The 23535-nt window shown below is 47.1% G+C and overlaps 1 protein-coding gene across 1 annotated transcript in view; it reads left to right on the forward strand.

Annotated features, from left to right (window-relative positions):
* Positions 1 to 23535, forward strand: part of LINS1 (lines homolog 1) — a 134283-nt gene that overhangs the window by 78160 nt on the left and 32588 nt on the right. The window contains exon 4 of the mRNA XM_063925670.1: positions 20979 to 21184. Within this exon, the coding sequence (XP_063781740.1) occupies positions 20979 to 21184 (206 nt within the window). The remainder of the gene's footprint in view (positions 1 to 20978; positions 21185 to 23535) is intronic.

Consider the following 23535-nt stretch of genomic DNA (forward strand, 5'->3'; position numbering starts at 1 on the left):
CCACGGGTTTTATGGAAGTATTTGTACAAATGAACAATGTGTTTATGAAATATTGTACATCTGTATGATTTTAATTGAATGTTTTAATGCTTGATTAAAAAACATTGCTATTCAGTTCATGCTGGTTTCCAATATCTGGAATTTAATATTGTAGAGCGCCCTCTGAAAACTGTATCTATACCCTTGTCCATTTCTCACGAGGTGCTGCCTAATTGAATATAGCGCGAGATTAGGTTATTGTTGATTGATATATATATATATATATATATATATCAATCAATCAATCAATCAATCAATCAATTGGATGCTGGGGACTCCGTAAGGACCATGGGGAATAGACGGGCTCCGCAGGAGTCAGGGCACTTTAAGAAAGAATTAGGAATACTGGTGTGCACCGGCTCCTCCCTCTATGTCCCTCCTCCTGACCTCAGTTTGAATCTGTGCCCGGACGAGCTGGGTGCACTTTAGTGAGCTCTCCTGAGCTTGCTGAATAGAAAGTATTTTGTTAGGATTTTTTTATTTTCAGAGAGGTCTGCTGGCAACAGACTCTCTGCTACGTGGGACTGAGGGGAGAGAAGCAGCCCTACTCACTGTGGATAGGTCATGCTTCTTAGGCTACTGGACACCATTAGCTCCAGAGGGATCGAACACAGGAACGCACCCTTGGTCGTCCGATCCCAGAGCCGCGCCGCTGTCCCCCTCGCAGAGCCAGAAGCCGGCGTGAGAAGCAAGAAGACTTCAAAAGCGGCGGCAGAAGACTCCAGTCTTCACATGCGGTAACGCACAGCACTGCAGCTGTGCGCCATTGCTCCCACATTAAACCCACACACTCCGGTCACTGTAGGGTGCAGGGGGGGGGGGGGCGCCCTGGGCAGCAATTAGAGACCTCTTGGCAAAGTGGGCATATATACAGTTGGGCACTGTATATATGCATGAGCCCCCGCCATTATTTTACACAAAATCGCGGGACAGAAGCCCGCCGTTGAGGGGGCGGGGCTTCTTCCTCAGTACTCACCAGCGCCATTTTCTCTCAACAGCTCAGCTGAGAGGAAGCTCCCCCCAGGCTCTCCCCTGCAGATTCACGGTAGAAAGAGGGTAAAAAGAGAGGGGGGGGCACATAAATTTTGCGCAAAATCAGTATATACAGCAGCTACTGGGTAAACACTAAGTTACTGTGTAATTCCTGGGACATATAGCGCTGGGGTGTATGCTGGCATACTCTCTCTCTGTCTCTCCAAAAGGCCTTGTGGGGGTTCTGTCCTCAAATAGAGCATCCCCTGTGTGTGTGGTGTGTCGGTACGCTTGTGTCGGCATGTTTGACGAGGAAGGCTATGTGGAAGCAGAGCAGGTACAAATGAATGTGGGATCGCCGCCGACGCCCGATTGGATGGATATGTGGAAGGTTTTAAATGATAATGTTAATTCCTTGCATAAAAGGTTGGATAAAGCTGAAGCCTTAGGACAGTCAGGGTCTCAACCCATGCCTGCTCCTACAGCGCAAAGGCCGTCAGGGTCTCAGAAGCGCCCACTATCCCAAATTGTTGACACAGATATCGACACAGATTCTGACTCCAGTGTCGATGGCGATGATGCAAAGTTGCAGCCTAAAATGGCTAAAGCCATCCGCTACATGATTATAGCAATGAAGGATGTATTGCACATCTCAGAGGAAAACCCAGTCCCTGACAAGAGGGTTTATATGTTTGGGGAAAAAAGGCATGAGGTGACCTATCCCCCTTCACATGAGTTAAATGAGTTATGTGAAAAAGCGTGGGAATCTCCAGATAGAAAAATGCAGATTTCCAAACGGTTGCTTATGGCGTATCCTTTCCCGCCAACGGACAGGTTACGCTGGGAATCCTCCCCTAGGGTAGACAAAGCTTTGACACGCTTATCTAAGAAGGTAGCCCTGCCGTCACAGGATACGGCCACCCTAAAAGATCCTGCGGATAGAAAGCAGGAAGGTATCCTGAAGTCCATTTATACACATTCAGGTACCCTACTAAGGCCGGCAATTGCGTCGGCCTGGATGTGTAGTGCTGTAGCAGCATGGACAGATACTTTATCTGAGGAACTTGATATCTTGGACAAGGATACTATATTACTGACCCTGGGGCATATAAAAGACGCGGTCCTATATATGAGAGATGCCCAGAGAGACATTAGCCTACTGGGCTCTAGAATAAATGCAATGTCGATTTTCTGCCAGAAGGGTCCTGTGGACTCTGCAATGGACAGGTGATGCCGACTCAAAGAGGCACATGGAGGTTTTACCTTACAAGGGTGAGGAATTGTTTGGGGACTGTCTCTCGGACCTAGTTTCCACAGCTACGGCTGGGAAGTAAAATTTTTTGCCATATATTCCCTCACAACCTAAGAAAGCACCTTATTACCAAATGCAGTCCTTTCGATCACAAAGAGGCAAGAGAGTCCGAGGTGTGTCCTTTCTTGCCAGAGGCAGGGGTAGAGGGAAAAAGCTGCACAATACAGCTAGTTCCCAGGAACAGAAGTCCTCCCCGGCTTCCACTAAATCCACCGCATGACGCTGGGGCTCCACAGGTGGAGCCAGGATCGGTGGGGGCGCGTCTCCGAAATTTCAGCCACCAGTGGGTTCGCTCACGGGTGGATCCCTGGGCTATACAGATTGTATCTCAGGGATACAAGCTGGAATTCGAAGTGATGCCCCCTCACCGTTACCTCAAATCGGCCCTGCCAGCTTCCCCCATAGAGAGGGAAATAGTGTTAGCGGCAATTCACAAATTATATCTCCAGCAGGTGGTGGTAAAGGTTCCCCTCCTTTAACAGGGAAGGGGTTACTATTCAACAATGTTTGTGGTACCGAAACCGGACGGTTCGGTCAGACCCATATTGAATTTTAAAATCCCTGAACAGTTACCTGAAACGGTTCAAGTTCAAGATGGAATTGCTCAGAGCGGTCATTGCAAGCCTGGAAGAGGGGGATTTTATGGTGTCTCTGGACATAAAGGATGCTTACCTGCATGTCCCCATTTATCCACCTCATCAGGAGTACCTCAGATTTTGTGGTACAGGACTGTCATTACCAATTCCAGACGTTGCCGTTTGGTCTGTCCACGGCACCGAGAATATTTACCAAGGTAATGGCAGAAATGATGGTGCTCCTGCGAAAGCAAGGAGTCACAATTATCCCATACTTGGACGATCTCCTCATAAAGGCGAGGTCCAGAGAGCAGTTGCTGATCAGCGTAGCACACTCTCGGGAAGTGTTGCAACAGCACGGCTGGATTCTGAATATTCCAAAGTCGCAGCTGATTCCTACGACGCGTCTGCCCTTCCTGGGCATGATTCTGGACACAGACCAGAAGAAGGTTTTTCTCCCGACGGAGAAGGCTCAGGAGCTCGTGACTCTGGTCAGAGACCTCTTAAAACCAAAACAGGTGTCGGTGCATCAATGCACGCGAGTCCTGGGAAAGATGGTGGCGTCATACGAGGCCATTCCCTTCGGCAGGTTCCATGCGTGGACCTTTCAGTGGGATCTGTTGGACAAGTGGTCCGGATCGCATCTACAGATGCATCGGCTGATCACTCTATCCCCCAGGGCCAGGGTGTCTCTTCTGTGGTGGCTGCAGAGTGCTCACCTTCTCGAGGGTCGCAGGTTCGGCATTCAGGACTGGGTCCTGGTGATCACGGATGCAAGCCTCCGAGGGTGGGGGGCAGTCACACAGGGAAGAAATTTCCAGGGTCTGTGGTCAAGTCAGGAGACTTGTCTGCACATCAATATCCTGGAACTAAGGGCCATATACAACGCCTTAAGTCAAGCGGAACCTCTCTCAGTCAGACATCATCACCGCAGTGGCTCATGTAAACCGCCAAGGCGGCACAAGGAGCAGGGTGGCGATGGCGGAAGCCACCAGAATTCTTCGCTGGGCGGAGAATCACGTGCTAGCACTGTCAGCAGTGTTCATTCCGGGAGTGGACAACTGGGAAGCAGACTTCCTCAGCAGGCACGACCTCCACCCGGGAGAGTGGGGACTTCATCAAGAAGTCTTCACACAGGTTACAAATCGATGGGAACGGCCACAGGTGGACATGATGGCATCCCGCCTCAACAAAAAGCTACAAATGTATTGCGCCAAGTCAAGAGACCCTCAGGCGATAGCTGTGGACGCACTAGTGACACCGTGGGTGTTCCAGTCGGTTTATGTGTTTCCTCCTCTTCCTCTCATACCCAAGGTGCTGAGAATCGTAAGAAAAACAGGAGTGAGAACAATACTCATTGTTCCGGATTGGCCAAGAAGGACTTGGTATCCGGAACTACAAGAAATGCTCACAGAGGACCCATGGCCTCTGCCTCTCAGACAGGATCTGTTGCAACAGGGGCCCTGTCTGTTCCAAGACTTACCGCGGCTGCGTTTGACGGCATGGCGGTTGAACACCGGATCCTAGCAGTAAAAGGCATTCCGGATGAGGTTATTCCTACGCTAATAAAGGCTAGGAAGGACGTGACGGCTAAACATTATCACCGTATATGGCGAAAATATGTTGCTTGGTGTGAGGCCAGGAATGCCCCTACAGAGGAATTCCAGCTGGGCCGTTTCCTTCACTTCCTACAGTCGGGAGTGACTTTGGGCTTAAAATTGGGGTCCATTAAGGTCCAGATTTCAGCCCTATCCATTTTCTTTCAAAAGGAACTGGCTTCTCTTCCTGAAGTTCAGACGTTTGTAAAGGAAGTGCTGCATATTCAGCCCCCTTTTCTCTGACGTCCTAGTGGATGCTGGGAACTCCGTAAGGACCATGGGGAATAGACGGGCTCCGCAGGAGACTGGGCACTCTTAAAAGAAAGATTAGGTACTATATCTGGTGTGCACTGGCTCCTCCCTCTATGCCCCTCCTCCAGACCTCAGTTAGAATCTGTGCCCGGCCAGAGCTGGATGCACCTAGTGGGCTCTCCTGAGCTCACTACAAAAGAAAGTATTTGTTAGGTTTTTTTATTTTCAGTGAGATCTGCTGGCAACAGACTCACTGCTACGAGGGACTGAGGGGAGAGAAGCAAACCTACCTGCTTGCAGCTAGCTTGTGCTTCTAAGGGTACTGGACACCATTAGCTCCAGAGGGATCGAACACAGGGCTCGACCTCGATCGTCCGTTCCCGGAGCCGCGCCGCCGTCCCCCTTGCAGAGCCAGAAGACGGAAGATAAAGATGAAAAACGGCGGCTGAAGACTCCTGTCTTCATTAAGGTAGCGCACAGCACTGCAGCTGTGCGCCATTGCTCCCATAGCACACCACACACTCCGGTCACTGTTGGGTGCAGGGCGCTGGGGGGGGGCGCCCTGGGCAGCAAATTAGTTTACCTTTTTGGCAAAAATAGCACATAATACAGTATATAACACTGTATATGTGCAAAACCCCCCGCCATTTTCATTATAAAAAGCGGGAGAAGCCCGCCGCTGAGGGGGCGGGGCTATCTTCCTCAGCACAGCCAGCGCCATTTTCTCTTCACAGCTCAGCTGGAAGGACGCTCCCCAGGCTCTCCCCTGCAGTATCAAGTACAACAAGGGTAAAAAAGAGAGGGGGGGCACATAAATTTAGGCGCAATTGTGTTAATAAGCAGCTATTGGGAAAAATCACTCAGTATAGTGAAAATCCCTGTGTTATATAGCGCTGTGGTGTGTGCTGGCATACTCTCTCTCTCTCTCTCTCTCTCCAAAGGACTTTGTGGGGTCCTGTCCTCAGTCAGAGCATTCCCTGTGTGTGTGCGGTGTGTCGGTACGGCTGTGTCGACATGTTTGATGAGGAGGGCTACGTGGAGGCGGAGCAGGAGCCGATAAGTGTGATGTCGCCCCCTACGGGGCCGACACCGGAGTGCATGGATATGTGGAAGGTATTAACCGACAGTGTCAATTCTTTACATAAAAGGTTTGATGACGTAACAGCCTTGGGACAGCCGGCATCTCAGCCCGCGCCTGCCCAGGCGTCTCAGAGGCCATCAGGGGCTCAAAAACGCCCGCTAGCTCAGATGGCAGACACAGATGTCGACACGGAGTCTGACTCCAGTGTAGACGAGGATGAGACAAATGTACAGTCCACAAGGGCCATCCGATGCATGATTACGGCAATGAAAAATGTGTTGCACATTTCTGACATTAACCCGGTTACTACTAAAAAGGGTATTATGTTTGGGGAGAAAAAGCAGCCAGTGACTTTTCCCCCATCTGATGAATTAAATGAATTGTGTGAAGAAGCGTGGTGTTCCCCTGATAAGAAACTAGTGATTTCTAAGAGGTTACTGATGGCGTACCCTTTCCCGCCAACGGATAGGTTACGCTGGGGGACATCCCCTAGGGTGGACAAGGCGCTCACACGATTATCTAAAAGGGTGGCACTGCCGTCTCAGGATACGGCCGCCCTAAAGGAGCCTGCAGATAGAAAGCAGGAGGCTATCCTGAAGTCTGTATATACACACTCGGGTACTATACTGAGACCTGCTATTGCTTCAGCATGGATGTGTAGTGCTGCAGCAGCATGGTCTGATACCCTGTCAGACAACATTGATACCCTCGACAGGGATGCTATTTTGTTAACCATAGAGCATATAAAGGACGTTGTCTTGTATATGAGGGATGCACAGAGGGACGTTTGCCGGCTGGCATCTAGAATTAATGCAATGTCCATTTCTGCCAGGAGAGTATTATGGACTCGGCAGTGGACAGGTGATGCTGATTCTAAAAGGCACATGAAGGTTTTGCCTTATAAGGGTGAGGAATTGTTTGGGGACGGTCTCTCGGACCTCGTATCCACAGCAACAGCTGGGAAGTCGACTTTTTTACCTCAGGTTTCCTCACAGCCTAAGAAAGCACCGTATTATCAAGTACAGTCCTTTCGGCCTCAGAAAGGCAAGCGGGTCAGAGGCGCATCCTTTCTGCCCAGAGGCAGGGGTAGAGGGAAAAAGCTGCACCAGACAGCCAGTTTCCAGGAACAAAAATCCTCCCCTGCTTCCACTAAGTCCACCGCATGACGCTGGGGCTCCACAGGTGGAGCCAGGTGCGGTGGGGGCCCGTCTCCGGAACTTCAGCTACCAGTGGGTTCGCTCACAGGTGGATCTCTGGGTTCTACAAGTGGTATCTCAGGGATACATGCTGGAGTTCGAGGCGACTCCCCCTCGCCGTTACCTCAAATCAGCCTTGCCAGCGGCTCCCAGGGAAAGGGAGGTAGTGCTGGCGGCTATTCACAAGCTGTACCTTCAGCAGGTGATAATCAAGGTTCCACTCCTTCAACAGGGACGGGGTTACTATTCCACAATGTTTGTGGTACCGAAACCAGACGGTTCGGTGAGACCCATTCTAAATTTAAAATCCTTGAACACTTATGTAAGGAAGTTCAAGTTCAAAATGGAATCGCTCAGGGCGGTTATTGCAAGCCTGGAAGAGGGGGATTTTATGGTGTCGCTGGACATCAAGGACGCTTATCTGCATGTCCCCATTTACCCACCTCACCAGGAGTACCTCAGGTTTGTGGTACAGGACTGTCATTACCAATTCCAGACGTTGCCGTTTGGTCTGTCCACGGCACCGAGGGTATTTACCAAGGTAATGGCCGAAATGATGATACTCTTTCGGAAGAAGGGAGTTATAATTATCCCGTACTTGGACGATCTTCTTATAAAGGCGAGGTCCAAGGAGCAGTTGTTAGTCAACGTAGCACTATCTCGGGAAGTGCTGCAACAGCACGGCTGGATTCTGAATATCCCAAAGTCGCAGCTGATTCCTGCGACGCGTCTGCTGTTTTTGGGCATGATTCTGGACACAGAACTGAAGAAGGTGTTTCTCCCGGTGGAGAAGGCCCAGGAATTGTCATCTCTGGTCAGGGACCTCCTGAAACCAAAACAGGTGTCGGTGCATCACTGCACGCGAGTCCTGGGAAAGATGGTAGCTTCTTACGAAGCAATTCCCTTCGGCAGGTTCCATGCAAGGATCTTTCAGTGGGATCTGTTAGACAAGTGGTCCGGATCGCATCTTCAGATGCATCGGCTGATCACCCTGTCCCCGAGGGCCAGGGTGTCTCTGCTGTGGTGGCTGCAGAGTGCTCATCTTCTCGAGGGCCGCAGTTTCGGCATACAGGACTGGGTCCTGGTGACCACGGATGCAAGCCTCCGAGGTTGGGGGGCAGTCACTCAGGGAAGGAACTTCCAAGGACAGTGATCAAGTCAGGAGACTTCCCTTCACATAAATATTCTGGAACTAAGGGCCATTTACAACTCCCTGAGTCAAGCAGAAACCCTGCTTCAAAACCAGCCGGTGCTGATTCAGTCAGACAACATCACGGCGGTCGCCCATGTAAACCGACAGGGCGGCACAAGAAGCAGGATGGCGATGGCAGAAGCCACAAGGATTCTTCGATGGGCGGAGAATCACGTGTTAGCACTGTCAGCTGTGTTCATTCCGGGAGTGGACAACTGGGAAGCAGACTTCCTCAGCAGGCACGACCTCCACCCGGGAGAGTGGGGACTTCATCCAGAAGTCTTCACGCTGATTGTAAATCGGTGGGAACGGCCACAGGTAGACATGATGGCGTCCCGTCTCAACAAAAAGCTAAAAAAATATTGCGCCAGGTCAAGAGACCCTCAGGCGATTGCTGTGGACGCACTAGTGACACCGTGGGTGTACCAGTCGGTTTATGTGTTCCCTCCTCTTCCTCTCATACCCAAGGTACTGAGGATTGTAAGAAAGAGAGGAGTAAGAACTATACTCATCGTTCCGGATTGGCCAAGAAGAACTTGGTACCCAGAACTACAAGAAATGATCTCAGAGGACCCATGGCCTCTGCCTCTCAGACAGGACCTGTTACAGCAGGGGCCCTGTCTGTTCCAAGACTTACCGCGGCTGCGTTTGACGGCATGACGGTTGAACGCCGGATCCTAACGGAAAAGGGCATTCCAGATGAAGTGATTCCTACGCTGATAAAGGCTAGGAAAGACGTGACAGCACAACATTATCACCGTATATGCCAAAAATATGTTGCTTGGTGTGAGGCCAGGAAGGCCCCTACAGAAGAATTTAAAAAGAACTGGCTTCACTGCCTGAAGTTCAGACGTTTGTTAAGGGAGTGCTGCATATTCAGCCCCCTTTTGTGCCTCCAGTGGCACCTTGGGATCTCAACGTTGTGTTGGATTTCCTGAAATCCCACTGGTTTGAGCCACTTAAGACCGTGGAGCTAAAATATCTCACGTGGAAAGTGGTTATGCTATTGGCCTTAGCTTCGGCTAGGCGTGTGTCAGAATTGGCGGCTTTGTCGTGTAAAAGCCCTTATCTGATCTTCCATATGGACAGGGCAGAATTGAGGACTCGTCCCCAATTTCTCCCTAAGGTGGTATCAGCGTTTCATTTGAACCAACCTATTGTGGTGCCTGCGGCTACTCGGGACTTGGAGGACTCCAAGTTGCTGGACGTAGTCAGGGCTTTGAAAATATATGTTTCCAGAACGGCTGGAGTCAGGAAGACTGACTCGCTGTTTATCTTGCATGCACCCAACAAGCTGGGTGCTCCTGCTTCAAAGCAAACTATTGCTCGCTGGATCTGTAGCACGATTCAGCAGGCTCATTCTGCGGCTGGATTGCCGCATCCAAAATCGGTGAAGGCCCATTCCACAAGGAAGGTGGGCTCTTCTTGGGCGGCTGCCCGAGGGGTCTCGGCTTTACAGCTTTGCCGAGCTGCTACTTGGTCGGGTTCAAACACATTTGCTAAGTTCTACAAGTTTGATACCCTGGTTGAGGAGGACCTTGCCTTTGCTCATTCGGTACTGCAGAGTCATCCGCACTCTCCCGCCCGTTTGGGAGCTTTGGTATAATCCCCATGGTCCTTACGGAGTTTGCAAAGAAGTTATTGTACAAATGCGCTGCCTATTATGTGAATGCAGCCCACTAATAAACAAGGAACCTTCACACAAAATTCCAAGAATTAATCACAAAGAAAGACAAACGTTAAAAGTAGGCGCAAACACTATAAATGAGTCCTTACATAAGTATCCTTATGAACAGACAGGAGTGAGATCTTGTGTTAGTGTATGCTTCGTGTTCTTGGATCCCTTGTCCACACAGCCTCAATGATATAGAATGCTTCTTTTTCTCCATAAAGAAGAAGAGGTCATAGTGCAGATCACTTTTCACAGGGATAACATATTTATTTTACACAGAACACTCACAAAATTCATAAAACAACAAGCATGTAACCACTGCCAGTGGGAAGAAAAGGGGTGCTGATATGGGATATCTTCCCAGCATCCACTAGGACGTCAGAGAAAATAAGAATTTACTCACCGGTAATTCTATTTCTCGTAGTCCGTAGTGGATGCTGGGCGCCCGTCCCAACTGCGGACTCTCTGCAATACATGTATATAGTTATTGCTTAACTAAAGGGTTATTGTTATGAGCCATCTGTTACTGAGGCTCAGTTGTTGTTCATACTGTTAACTGGGTATGGTTATCACGAGTTGAACAGTGTGATTGGTGTGGCTGGTATGAGTCTTACCCTGGATTCCAAATCCTTTCCTAGTAATGTCAGCTCTTCCGGGCACAGTTTCCCTAACTGAGGTCTGTTTATCCTGTATGCATCCAACAAGCTGGGTGCTCCTGCTTCAAAGCAAACTATTGCTCGCTGGATCTGTAACACGATTCAGCAGGCTCATTCTGCGGCTGGATTGCCGCCTCCAAAATCAGTAAAAGCCCATTCCACAAGGAAGGTGGGCTCTTCTTGGGCGGCTACCCGAGGGGTCTCGGCATTACAGCTTTGCCGAGCAGCTACTTGGTCGGGTTCAAACACTTTTGCAAAGTTCTACAAGTTTGATACCCTGGCTGAGGAGGACCTTGTGTTTGCTCATTCGGTGCTGCAGAGTCATCCGCACTCTCCCGCCCGTTTGGGAGCTTTGGTATAATCCCCATGGTCCTTACGGAGTCCCCAGCATCCACTAGGACGTTAGAGAAAATAAGATTTTATTTACCGGTAAATCTATTTCTCGTAGTCCGTAGTGGATGCTGGGCGCCCGTCCCAAGTGCGGACTTCTTCTGCAATGCTTGTATATAGTTATTGCTTAAATAAGGGTTATGTTATGGTTGCATCAGGTTTATCTGGTGCTCTGTTCTTGTTCATACTGTTAACTGGGTAAGTTTTACCCTGGATTCCAAAATCCTTTCCTTGTACTGTCAGCTCTTCCGGGCACAGTTTCCTTAACTGAGGTCTGGAGGAGGGACATAGAGGGAGGAGCCAGTGCACACCAGTATTCCTAATTCTTTCTTAAAGTGCCCTGTCTCCTGCGGAGCCCGTCTATTCCCCATGGTCCTTACGGAGTCCCCAGCATCCACTACGGACTACGAGAAATAGATTTACCAGTAAGTAAAATCTTATTTTATATATATATATATATATATATATATATATATATATATATATATATATATATTTATGTGTGTGTGTGTGTGTGTGTGTGTGTGTGTGTATGTATGTATATATATATATATATATACACGGCTCAAAAAAATAAAGGGAACACAAAAATAACACATCCTAGATCTGAATGAATGAAATATTCTTATTAAGTACTTTGTTCTTTACATAGTTGAATGTGCTGACAACAAAATCACACAAAAATTATCAATGGAAATCAAATTTATTAAACCATGGAGGTCTGGATTTGGAGTCACCCTCAAAATTAAAGTGGAGAAACACACTACAGGCTGATCCAACTTTGATGTAATGTCCTTAAAACAAGTCAAAATGAGGCTTAGTAGTGTCTGTGGCCTCCTCGTGCCTGTATGACCTCCCTACAATGCCTGGGCATGCTCCTGATGAGGTGGCGGATGGTCTCCTGAGGGATCTCCTCCCAGACCTGGACTAAAGCATCCGCCAACTCCTGGACAGTCTGTTGTGCAACGTGGCATTGGTGGATGGAGCGAGACATGATGTCCCAGATGTGCTCAATTGTATTCAAGTCTGGGGAACGGGCGGGCCAGTCCATAGCAACAATGACTTCATCTTGCAGGAACTGCTGACACACTCCAGCCACATGAGGTCTAGCATTGTCTTGCATTAGGAGGAACCCAGGGCCAACCACACCAGCATATGGTCTGACAAGGGGTCTGAGGATCTCATCTCGGTACCTAATGGCAGCCGGGCTACCTCTGGCGAGCACATGGAGGGCTGTGCGGCACCCCCAAAGAAATGCCACCCCACACCATTACTGACCCACTGCCAAACCAGTCATGCTGGAGGATGTTGCAGGTAGCAGAACGTTCTCCTTGGCGTCTCCAGACTCTGTCATGTCTGTCACATGTGCTCAGTGAGAACCTGCTTTCATCTGTGAAGAGCACAGGGCGCTAGTGGCAAATTTGCCAATCTTGGTGTTCTCTGGCAAATGCCAAACATCCTGCATGGTGTTGGGCTGTAAGCACAACCCCCACCTGTGGGCGCCGGGCCCTCATACCACCCTCATGGAGTCTGTTTCTGATCGTTTGAGTAGACACATGCACATTTGTAGCTTGTTGGAGGTCATTTTGCAGGGCTCTGGCAGTGCTCCTCCTGTTCCTCCTTGCACAAAGGCGGAGGTAGCGGTCCTGCTGCTGGGTTGTTGCCCTCCTACGGCCTCCTCCACGTCTCCTGATGTACTGGCCTGCCTCCTGGTAGCGCCTCCATGCTCTGGACACTACGCTGACAGACACAGCAAACCTTCTTGCCACAGCTCTCATTGATGTGCCATCCTGGATGAGCTGCACTACCTGAGCCACTTGTGTGGTTTGTAGGGAGGTCATACAGGCACGTGGAGGCCACACACACTACTAAGCCTCATTTTGACTTGTTTTAAGGACATTACATCAAAGTTGGATCAGCCTGTAGTGTGTTTTTCCACTTTAATTTTGAGGGTGACTCCAAATCCAGACCTCCATGGGTTAGTAAATCTGATTTCCATTGATAATTTTTGTGTGATTTTGTTGTCAGCACATTCAACTATGTAAAGAACAAAGTATTTAATAAGAATATTTCATTCATTCAGATCTAGGATGTGTTATTTTAGTGTTCCCTTTATTTTTTTGAGCAGTATATATATATATATATATATATATATATATATATATATATATATATATATATATATATATATATATATATATATATATATATATATATATAATGTATATATGTATGTATGTACATAATGAGTATGTCTCAATACACATTGGAGTCTTATCTTGCAATAGGCAAGCACATGGCGGACACCATTTTAATATTACTTCCTGGTTCTTCCCAGGAAGTTGCTGCCCTACAACACTTAAGCCTCTGGAGGAGCTGGGGTGGTGTTAGGATTTTTATTTTATTGGTTTTGTACAGCATAGTTTTCACTATTGTAGGTTAAACACATGCACTGTAATGCGGATTCATACACACCTTCCTTACGTGATGCTAAGCACGGTACTGGTCTGTCCTTCTGTGCTTGCTTGTCGGTGTACATAATGAGTACTTCTAATGCAAAGTCCAACAAGCAGCTTCGCTGCAAAGTCTGTCAGACAGTATGTCGGACAAATACGACTGCACATACGACGCATATACTGCCTGGGGATAATTGTTATTATTTGTCTTATAAATTGACAGTTTCAGCTAGGTTGCTTTCTGTCGATTCAATGCCAGCCCTCATATCACACAGCCGGCCATTGATAATTAACAGGGAGTACGTCAGGTTCTCAACGAAGTCTGAAGAACATTTTTCCCAATGATGCAGTATGGTGGCTAAACAGGGAACTCTGGTGTCTTTTCCTTATTCAGCATCTCTTACTAAGCAGCTAAGACAAATACGGACTCTTGCCGATCCTCTTTGGGGATGCTAGCGCGTGTTTGCCCTGGGTACAGCAGTAGGGGTGTTGCTTAGCCCTGCTTTGGTGCAGGTTTTGGGTTAACAAGGTGGTATTTGCATGGCAATACAGTTCACGTTTGCCCTACAAGAAGAACACCTTACGCTTCTCGCTGATCACACTTGTGAATCTGCTCAATATCTAGGTACAGCTTCTGTGGACGTCGGGCAGTTTAGTTTCCCCTTTCAGCTTCACTAGTTGTGGCACGACGTGCACTTTCGCTATGTTCTTAACAGAACGAAGTCAGATTCTAATCGATAGAAGCATTACCTTACGCTGGCTACAGGTTTGGTCCTGTCTTGGACAAATACATTTCGCAGGCCACGAGAGGGAAAAAAAAAATCTAATTTCCTACCATTGTGTACACAAATTCCTGATTAGAAATACTCAGGATATAGTCTTTACACCTCAGTCCTTTTGAGGCTGTGCTACAAAAACAGCCACATACAGGACATGTGGTAGAGGACGTGGTTTCAACAAACCACTAATTGTCGTCAACACATATACGGTTAGGGTACTGCCGCCTACTTCAAGGCATCGCTAACCAAGTTTCAGTGGCTTTTACAGGGCGCTAAAGCCCACTGACAGGCCAGTGCCATAATGGGTTTCCAGGCCATCACCGATCGTCCGTTGTGGGCGTCCACAGTTGGGTGGATCTGCAATTTTGGGTTCTCAGCTTACAAAATACAGGTCGATTGTCTTCCACCATTGCAATTTGCAAGACAGGTCTGCCTGGGTCAGAAGATAAGACGGCGGATCTGCAGACCGCAATACAAAAGCCGGATGTCTCTGTCAGTTCGATAATGACCCTACACGAGGTCAATCAGTACGTAGTTTACTACAGATTCAACATGGAATACCTGCAGTTGGTGAATGCAGGTTGAAATCCACAGTAATTCTGGGTTTCGACAAAACTGAGTACTTAGACGCATCAGGCCTACTTATGTTTTGCAGTAAAAACCATTTTCACTTTCAGGCGCTACCGTTTGGCTTCGTATCGGCACCTCGGGTGGTCACAAGTACTGGCTGTCATGATAGCTCATCTCAGATCCCTGAGACTGATAACAGTTCTGTGCTTTGCACATCTGCTCAACAAAGCTCCATCTCAACGCTTATTCCTGCAACGTGTCTTACTAACGTACAATGGCGTCGTTCAGCACGGTTGGATTGTCAACCTAAAGAAATCAAGCCTCATTCCGTCACAAAGGATTGATGCATAGGAATGATTCCGTGGATAAACGGATTTACCTGCCTGAACACAACACACAAAGTGTTCGTCATCGCGTAAAGTTAGTACGCAATCCACGGACAGTCTCCCTACATTTGGGCATTCGACTGTTAGGAAGGAGGGTGGCGTCTTTCGACGGACTCCAGTTCGCAAGAGTTCACTCATGTCATTGTCACCTGGATGTTATTGCACGCATCTACAGATTCATCAGATAGTGCGGTTGTCTTCAAGGGCCAGAGTATCACTACTCTGGTGGCTCCAAGTACACAATCTCACCGCAGGGAGAATGTTCGGCGTCTGGAATTGGATAATTCTAAAGACGGACGCGAGTCTCAGAGGTTGGGAAGCTGTGGTCCCAAATTATCAACTTCACAGAAGATTGCTGTCAATAAAATGTCCTGGAACTCAGGGCAATTTACAACGCGCTGCGGCAGGCGGTGCACATGCTCCGGGCTCAGACTGACCAGGTGCAATCAGACAACGCGACGGCGATCGCATACATCACCAAACAAGGAGGAATTCGAAGTCGCATGGCAATGTGACAAGTGCTCGAATCCTCAATTGGGCCGAGCGTCACCAGGTGATATTGTCGACAGTGTTCATTCTGGGAGTGGACAACTGGGAGGCAGATTATCCCAGCGGTCAGGATTTTCATCCAGGAAACTGGGCATTAAATTCAGAAGCGTTCCTGATGTTGGTCCAGCGGTGGAGTTACCCACAGGGGGATCTAATGGCATCTTGCCAAAAATCATCAAACATCTCAGAATGTGTCCAGAACAAGAGCTCCAAAGGCAGTGGCAGTGGATGCTCTCATGATCGCGTGGCCGTACAGCTTTGTGCATCTGTTTCCACCGTTTCCGCTGCTTCCTCGCTTGCTAAAACAGACCAAACGAGAGTCCACTACGGTCATACTAGTGGCGCCTCATTGGCCTCGGAGAGCATGGTTCTCGGATCCCCGCGACCTACTCACAGCTGATTCTTAACCGCTCCTGCCACGTCCCGGCCTGTTACAACAGACTCCGTGCCTTTACCCCGATTTAGCGAGGCGGCGCTTGACGGGGTGGCTGTTGAAACCGCCCTCTTAAGAAGGGAGGGCATTCCACAATCTGTTCTACCAACCATGTTAAGTGCTAGGAAGCCAGTTACGCCAGCTCATTAGCACAGAATTTGGGGTGCCTGTATAGGTTGGTGTGAAGCTCGGAAGTTTCGACATTGGGGGTAATTCTGAGTTGATCGCAGCAGGAATTTTGGTAGCAGTTGGGCAAAACCATGTGCACTGCAGGAGGGACAGATATAATATGTGCAGAGAGAGATAGACTTGGGTGTGGTGAGTTCAATCTGCAATCTAAATTGCAGTGTAAAAATAAAGCAGCCAGTATTTACCCTGCACAGAAACAAAATAACCCACCCAAATCTAACTCTTTCTGCAAATGTTATATCTGCCCCCCCCTGCAGTGCACATGGTTTTGCCTAACTGCTAAAAAATTTCCTGCTGCGATCAACTTGGAATTACCCCCATTATCTTTATCATTATCCCGTCTTTTAATATTTTTACAGACTGGGTTAGGTGGAGGACTACGTTTCTACACTCAAGGTGCAGGTTTTGGCCTTGTCAATTTACCTGCAAAGGTGTTTGGCTGTTTTGCCGACTGTACTCCGCACGAATTCTGTTTTCCTACCAAAGATAGTATAATGTTACACATCAATTAATCAATCGTATTTCCTGTGTTATCAGTAGGTTCAGGAACTTCAGCTACTTTAGATGTGGTACGCGCACTATGCGTTTATGTAGCCAAACATCAATTGTATGTTAAACAGTTACATTGTTTGTTCTCTATAATGTAGTTAAGATAGCTTAGCCAGCTTCCAAGCAGACCTTATACCATACGTCAGGCTTAGCTTCATGATAGGCTACAACCACCTACATTAGTGTCAGGCCATTCCACACGTTCTTCGGAACGTCATGGCAGGCTGCAACCACCTACATCAGTGTCAGACCATTCAACACGTTCTTTGGGAACGTCATGGTCAGCAGGTTGTGGAGTTTCTACGAAACAACTTAAACGCGCTGCCACAAGGTCATGAGTGCATGGTCATCAGTGCACACGTTTGTGCGCTATTACAAGTTTGATACGTTTACGGCATCAGCATCTTGCTTTGGCCGTCTAGTGTTACAGGTGCCAAACAGCTCTCCCGCCCAAGGGGGAAACTTTGGTACATCCCAAGAGTACTCCAGTGACCCCTAGTGGATGAAAAAGAAAATAGGATTTTGGTACTTACCAGATAAATCCTTTTCTTTGAATCCATAGGGGGCACTGGACGCCCACCCAGAGCAGTTTACCTGTCTTGTGGTAAGTTCAGTGAATCTTATGGTAACACATGATCACCGAGGGATACGATGTTACTGTGATATCTATTATGGTGTCAACTGTTTAGTTGTCAGTTACGTTATGTGTCAACTTTAGTGTTGACCGTTATATTATAATGTTATATGTAATTCTCTATAGTTCATCCTCTCTATCGCTCCTGTTCTGCTCAGTAAAAATACTGAAGGCTTTATGGGAGTATGGAGGGGGTGACCAGTTACTAATTTAAATATTTAAATGTGCCATTCCCGGCTACGCTCCGTCCATATCCCAAGAGTACTCCAGTGCCCCCTATGGATTCAAAGAAAAGGATTTATCTGGTAAGTACCAAAATCCTATTTTTTTTTAATACGTTGTTATTATTATTACGGTATTATATCATCATCCGTACAGCACCTTACAAGATACAGAAACAGAGAAGGTTTTATTGGCCATTGCGGCTGCGAAAACACATATGGTTTGGGTTTTCAGCTGAACATGTGACATTTTTTGGGGGGAAGAATTCGGGCTACAATTGAATCACTGGGCAAAAATTTGCGGTAAATGCCCATTATTTTTTTCAGGGCTAATTGAATTCCACCCGTGTTTGAGAAATGACACTTAGGAGCTTGGTTGGTTGGTACTTTATCTCTGTCCACTTTATCTCTCGCTACCGCTTAGTACATAGGGCCTAATTCAGACCTGTCCGAGATTTTGATTGTAGATGTGTGGTTTTTTTGGGCACATCTATGATCAAAATCTCGGACATGAGGGGGGGGGAGGGGGGGACACCCAGCATAGCGCTGGCTAGTCTACCCTGCATGCCAGGCCCTACCCCCCCGCAGATGTACGAAAACAATGCACAGCAGCGATGGTTTTAGCTGCAAAGGCAGGCGGCTACCCGGCATGATTTTAGCCGCAGCGTCTGTATGTGACGTTACACAGCCGCCGTGGCCTGCCCTGCAAACGGTCTGGACCGCGCCCCCCTGCAATGCCACCGACACCCACACTGCCTCTGCCTGTTAATCAGGCAGGGGTGATCGCACAAGTAAGATGCCTTCGCATCTCAATGTGTGCGCATGCGCAGTGTGGCTTCTGCGCTTGCGCACACCTCACTGGGCTTCAGCCTGCGACCGCTGCAGCATCAGGTCTGAATCAGGCCCATAGATCCTTAATTCCAGATGAGGAGCAGTGGAGTCTTTAGAGCACATTCTTCCAAAATCCACATTTAATATGTGGACTAGTTTAAGCAGTTGCTTAATAACAATATCATGCAATAGTGTACATATGACATACTGTATGAGTGTGTTGCTTAGTCTTAATAAAGATGGTGCAAGATAGTGTGGTGTTTATGAAATCACACTCGACATTGTGCCTTCAATATTAAAGTTGCACTTGTTAAGGCCGTTATAGAGGCTGTAGGAACTAATAGAATCTGGGCGAATGTGATAATCCCTCTGCTTCTACTACTCCCCATTTACTTTGTACAAGTAGTGAAAAAAGCAGTGAGAGTGCAGGGGATATATCTAACTCAGATAGAAGAAATTTAAATTAAAAATTATGTTTTATTGAACACATATAATGAAGTTCCAAAAGTCATGGGATAGCCGTATGTAAAGGTAATGGTAGGTGGCGCCTCCGTACTGTTAAGTCTTGGAAATGTCCAGACCTGCATCAGTTGTAATCTGACATCTCGTGAGTCAGTGTGGACACCAGCTAGGCTGCTCATAGCAAGGCGACGTAAATTATCGGAGTTGTGACGGGGCATAATAGTAGGTGCCTGACAGATGGGACATTCCATTCTGGAGTTGTACGGACATTTAGCATTCCTCTCTCTACAGTGTCATGTGTGTACTGGGAATACCTCAAGGAACGCATTACCACCCACCGTGGGCAGTGCAGTGGCCAACCGCTTAATGATCGTGACCAGTAGTGTCTGGCCAGAATTGTCCTTGGTAACAGACAAGCAACACTGGCTAAAATCACATCCACATTCAATGCAGGAGGTGCCAGACGCATATCCAGCAGGTCAGTGAAGAGTCCTATAGCTTCCATGGGATACTGGAGCAGAAGACCCACCAAAGTGCCCCTGTTAAAACTATCACACCGGACACAGCATCTCTCCTGGGCTTGTGACATCACTAATCGGAAACTGGAGGACTGGCAACATGTGGCATGGTCCAGAGAGTCATGGCTCCAGTTGTTTTGGGCTGATGGTATGGTTCAGGTGTGGCACAGACCCCATTAGGCCATGGACTCCAGCTGTCAGCAAGTCACCATGCAGGCTGGTGGTGGTTCCATAATGGCGTGGGTTGTGTCCGCTGGTTTGCCTGAACATGTCATTGACTGGTAACTGCTATGCTGCATTGCTTGATGACCATTTACAACCCTTCATGGATTACATGTACCCCCACAATGATGGGTTATTCCAACAGGATAATGCACTGTTTCATCGGTCCCAAGTTGTCCAGAATTGGTTTGATGAATGGTGTGGCTACCACGTTTGCTTGATATGAACCCAATCGATCATTTATGAGATGTGGTGGAGAGGACCATTCACACCCAAAATCCTGCACCTGCAAATATCAGGTAGCTGTGGGAAGCTGTCCAGATGGTATCGGTCAACATCTCTCCAGAGGTCTTCCGTCCACTTGTGGAATTGATGCCATGTTGTGTTGCTGCACTTTGCCAGGCTAGAGGGATCCACACCTATCCCATGACTTTTGGCACTTCAGTGTATAACAAAAGTGTGCCCAAGCAAACAGGATCCTTTTATGTTACTTACTTCTACCATTATGGAGTAATAATTTATAGGCTGTAGTGCAGAATCTCCCAAACTTCCATTTTCCTAAGACTGTATTCAGTACATTGTACTAATATACTATGAGTTAGGCTTGTGTTAAATAAGGACTCCTAACATGCTACTAAGTATTCTAGTGCCTTATCTATAATAGATCTGCGTTTATAGTTGTGCATAATGCAGATTATGGTTATTTTGAATGACTATAATAGAGAGCTTTTGTAGAGTTTTATGGATCATGCATTTTTGGGATATTTATTGAATGTATGTACAGTATAGGAAAATTAGTTTTCTATAGTGTTTGTTTTCATTATGTAATTATTGTATACACTCTTAAAAGGTGCAGTGGGCCAGAGGATCCACTTTATAAACATTTGAACATTTTTGGCATAAGAGGAGATATGAATGTGGTATCCAGTCTTACAGCTGGCACATGTAGCACACGGCTGACTGCAGTACAGCGATGCAGTAATGAGGAGGAACTGTATGTGTGTTTGTAATTACCCTCTGCTGGCTAATGAGATTTACTAGTATCTATCTTTCCTGATGAAAGAAACCGCCATAACCTCAATGTGCCTTTATGTACCTCTAGCGCGTAGCAATGTTCATACTCTATAGCTCCTAGTAATTCTGAGGTGCGACAGTTCCTAGATTAAGATGTCACATTAGTGACTTGTTATGAATACATCAGAGAGTCTGCTCTTACTATGTACCCTTTGCATATATTTGAATAGTCACAGAAGTTCCTGAGCCGGTGCCTTCCCTGTGTGCAGGAAATGTGTCCGTCACGTGCGTCCCACGGGATGTTACACTGCTGCAGCTGTCACTCATCCAGATCCTGATCATCAAAGCTGAGAACCTCTGCACTGAGCCTCCGGTCAGATGTCAGTATTGCCACATAGTGGAGCTTCTCCTACAGGCCGGACTGGATGACACAATAGTAAGAGCTGACATATCAGAATTGTATGAAGAGGCTCTGACATCATTTTACAGACAAAGATATTTCACTTAGGGATCAGAGGCATACACAATAAAATGATTGGCTGTGAAAACAATAGATTTTTTTTCAATACTCAGATAGAAGTAAAGTTCTCAGAAGTTTGTTGTGTCCGGTCCACTCGACAAGAGACGGGCCCAGCTACTGGCTACAGACTTTGGCCTTGTCATTGGGTGGAGGAATTGTCATATACAGTGTGGGTGATTGCAGAGAGAGTAATGATACCCAGTCACCTCCAATGTATATTCTGCAGAGAGAGTAATGATACCCAGTCACCTCCAATGTATATTCTGCAGAGAGTAATGATACCCAGTCACCTCCAATGTATATTCTGCAGAGAGAGTAATGATAGCCAGTCACCTACACTGTATAGTCTGCAGAGAGAGTAATGATACCCAGTCACCTCCAATGTATATTCTGCAGAGAGAGTAACGATACCCAGTCACCTACACTGTATAGTCTGCCGAGAGAGTAATGATACCCAGACTTTACAGTGTAGGTGACTGGGTATCGTTACTCTCTCTGCAGAATTTACATTGGAGGTGACTGGGTATCATTACTCTCTCCGCAGACTATACATTGTAGGTGACTGGGTATCGTTACTCTCTCTGCAGAATATACATTGGAGGAGACTGGGTATCGTTACTGTCTGCAGAATATACAGTGTAGGTGACTGGGTAACATTACTCTACAGAATATACAGTGTAGGTGACTGGGTATCGTTACACTCTCTGCAGAATATACAGTGTAGGTGACTGGGTAACATTACTCTCTCTGCAGAATATACAGTGTAGGTGACTGGGTAACATTACTCTCTCTACAGAATATACAGTGTAGGTGACTGGGTAACGTTACTCTCTCTGCAGAATATACAGTGTAGGTGACTGGGTAACGTTACTCTCTGCAGAATATACAGTGTAGGTGACTGGGTAACGTTACTCTCTCTACAGAATATACAGTGTAGGTGACTGGGTAACGTTACTCTCTCTGCAGAATGTACAGTGTAGGTGACTGGGTAACGTTACTCTCTCTGCAGAATATACAGTGTAGGTGACTGGGTAACATTACTCTCTCTACAGAATATACAGTGTAGGTGACTGGGTAACATCACTCTCTACAGAATATACAGTGTAGGTGACTGGGTAACGTTACTCTCTCTGCAGAATATACAGTGTAGGTGACTGGGTAACATTACTCTCTGCAGAAAAAATATATTGGAGGTGACTGGGTAACGTTACGCTCTCTACAGAATATACAGTGTAGGTGACTGTATATTCTGCAGAGAGAGTAATGTTACCCAGTCACATACACTGTATATTCTGCAGAGAGAGTAATGTTACCCAGTGTAGGTGACTGGGTAACGCTACTCTCTCTGCAGAATATAAAGTGGAGGTGACTCTGTATCGTTACTCTCTCTACAGAATAAACATTGTAGGTGACTGGGTAACGTTACTCTCTCTGCAGAATATACAGTGTAGGTGACTGGGTAACATTACTCTCTACAGAATATACAGTGTAGGTGACTGGGTAACGTTACTCTCTCTGCAGAATATACAGTGTAGGTGACTGGGTAACATCACTCTCTACAGAATATACAGTGTAGGTGACTGGGTAACGTTACTCTCTCTGCAGAATATACAGTGTAGGTGACTGGGTAACATTACTCTCTCTACAGAATATACAGTGTAGGTGACTGGGTAACATCACTCTCTCTACAGAATATACAGTGTAGGTGACTGGGTAACGTTACTCTCTCTGCAGAATATACAGTGTAGGTGACTGGGTAACGTTACTCTCTCTGCAGAATATACAGTGTAGGTGACTGGGTAACATTACTCTCTGCAGAATATATATTGGAGGTGACTGGGTAACGATACGCTCTCTAAAGAATATACAGTGTAAGTGACTGGGTAACGCTACTCTCTCTGCAGAATATACAGTGTAGGTGACTGTATATTCTGCAGAGAGAGTAATGTTACCCAGTCACCTACACTGTATATTCTGCAGAGAGAGTAATATTACCCAGTGTAGGTGACTGGGTAACGCTACTCTCTTTGCAGAATATAAAGTGGAGGTGACTCTGTATCGTTACTCTCTCTACAGAATAAACATTGTAGGTGACTGGGTAACGTTACTCTCTCTGCAGAATATACAGTGTAGGTGACTGGGTAACATTACTCTCTCTACAGAATATACAGTGTAGGTGACTGGGTAACGCTACTCTCTCTGCAGAATATAAAGTGGAGGTGACTCTATCGTTACTCTCTCTACAGAATAAACATTGTAGGTGACTG

Source organism: Pseudophryne corroboree, chromosome 6, assembly GCF_028390025.1.
Source record: "Pseudophryne corroboree isolate aPseCor3 chromosome 6, aPseCor3.hap2, whole genome shotgun sequence".
NCBI lineage: Eukaryota > Metazoa > Chordata > Amphibia > Anura > Myobatrachidae > Pseudophryne > Pseudophryne corroboree.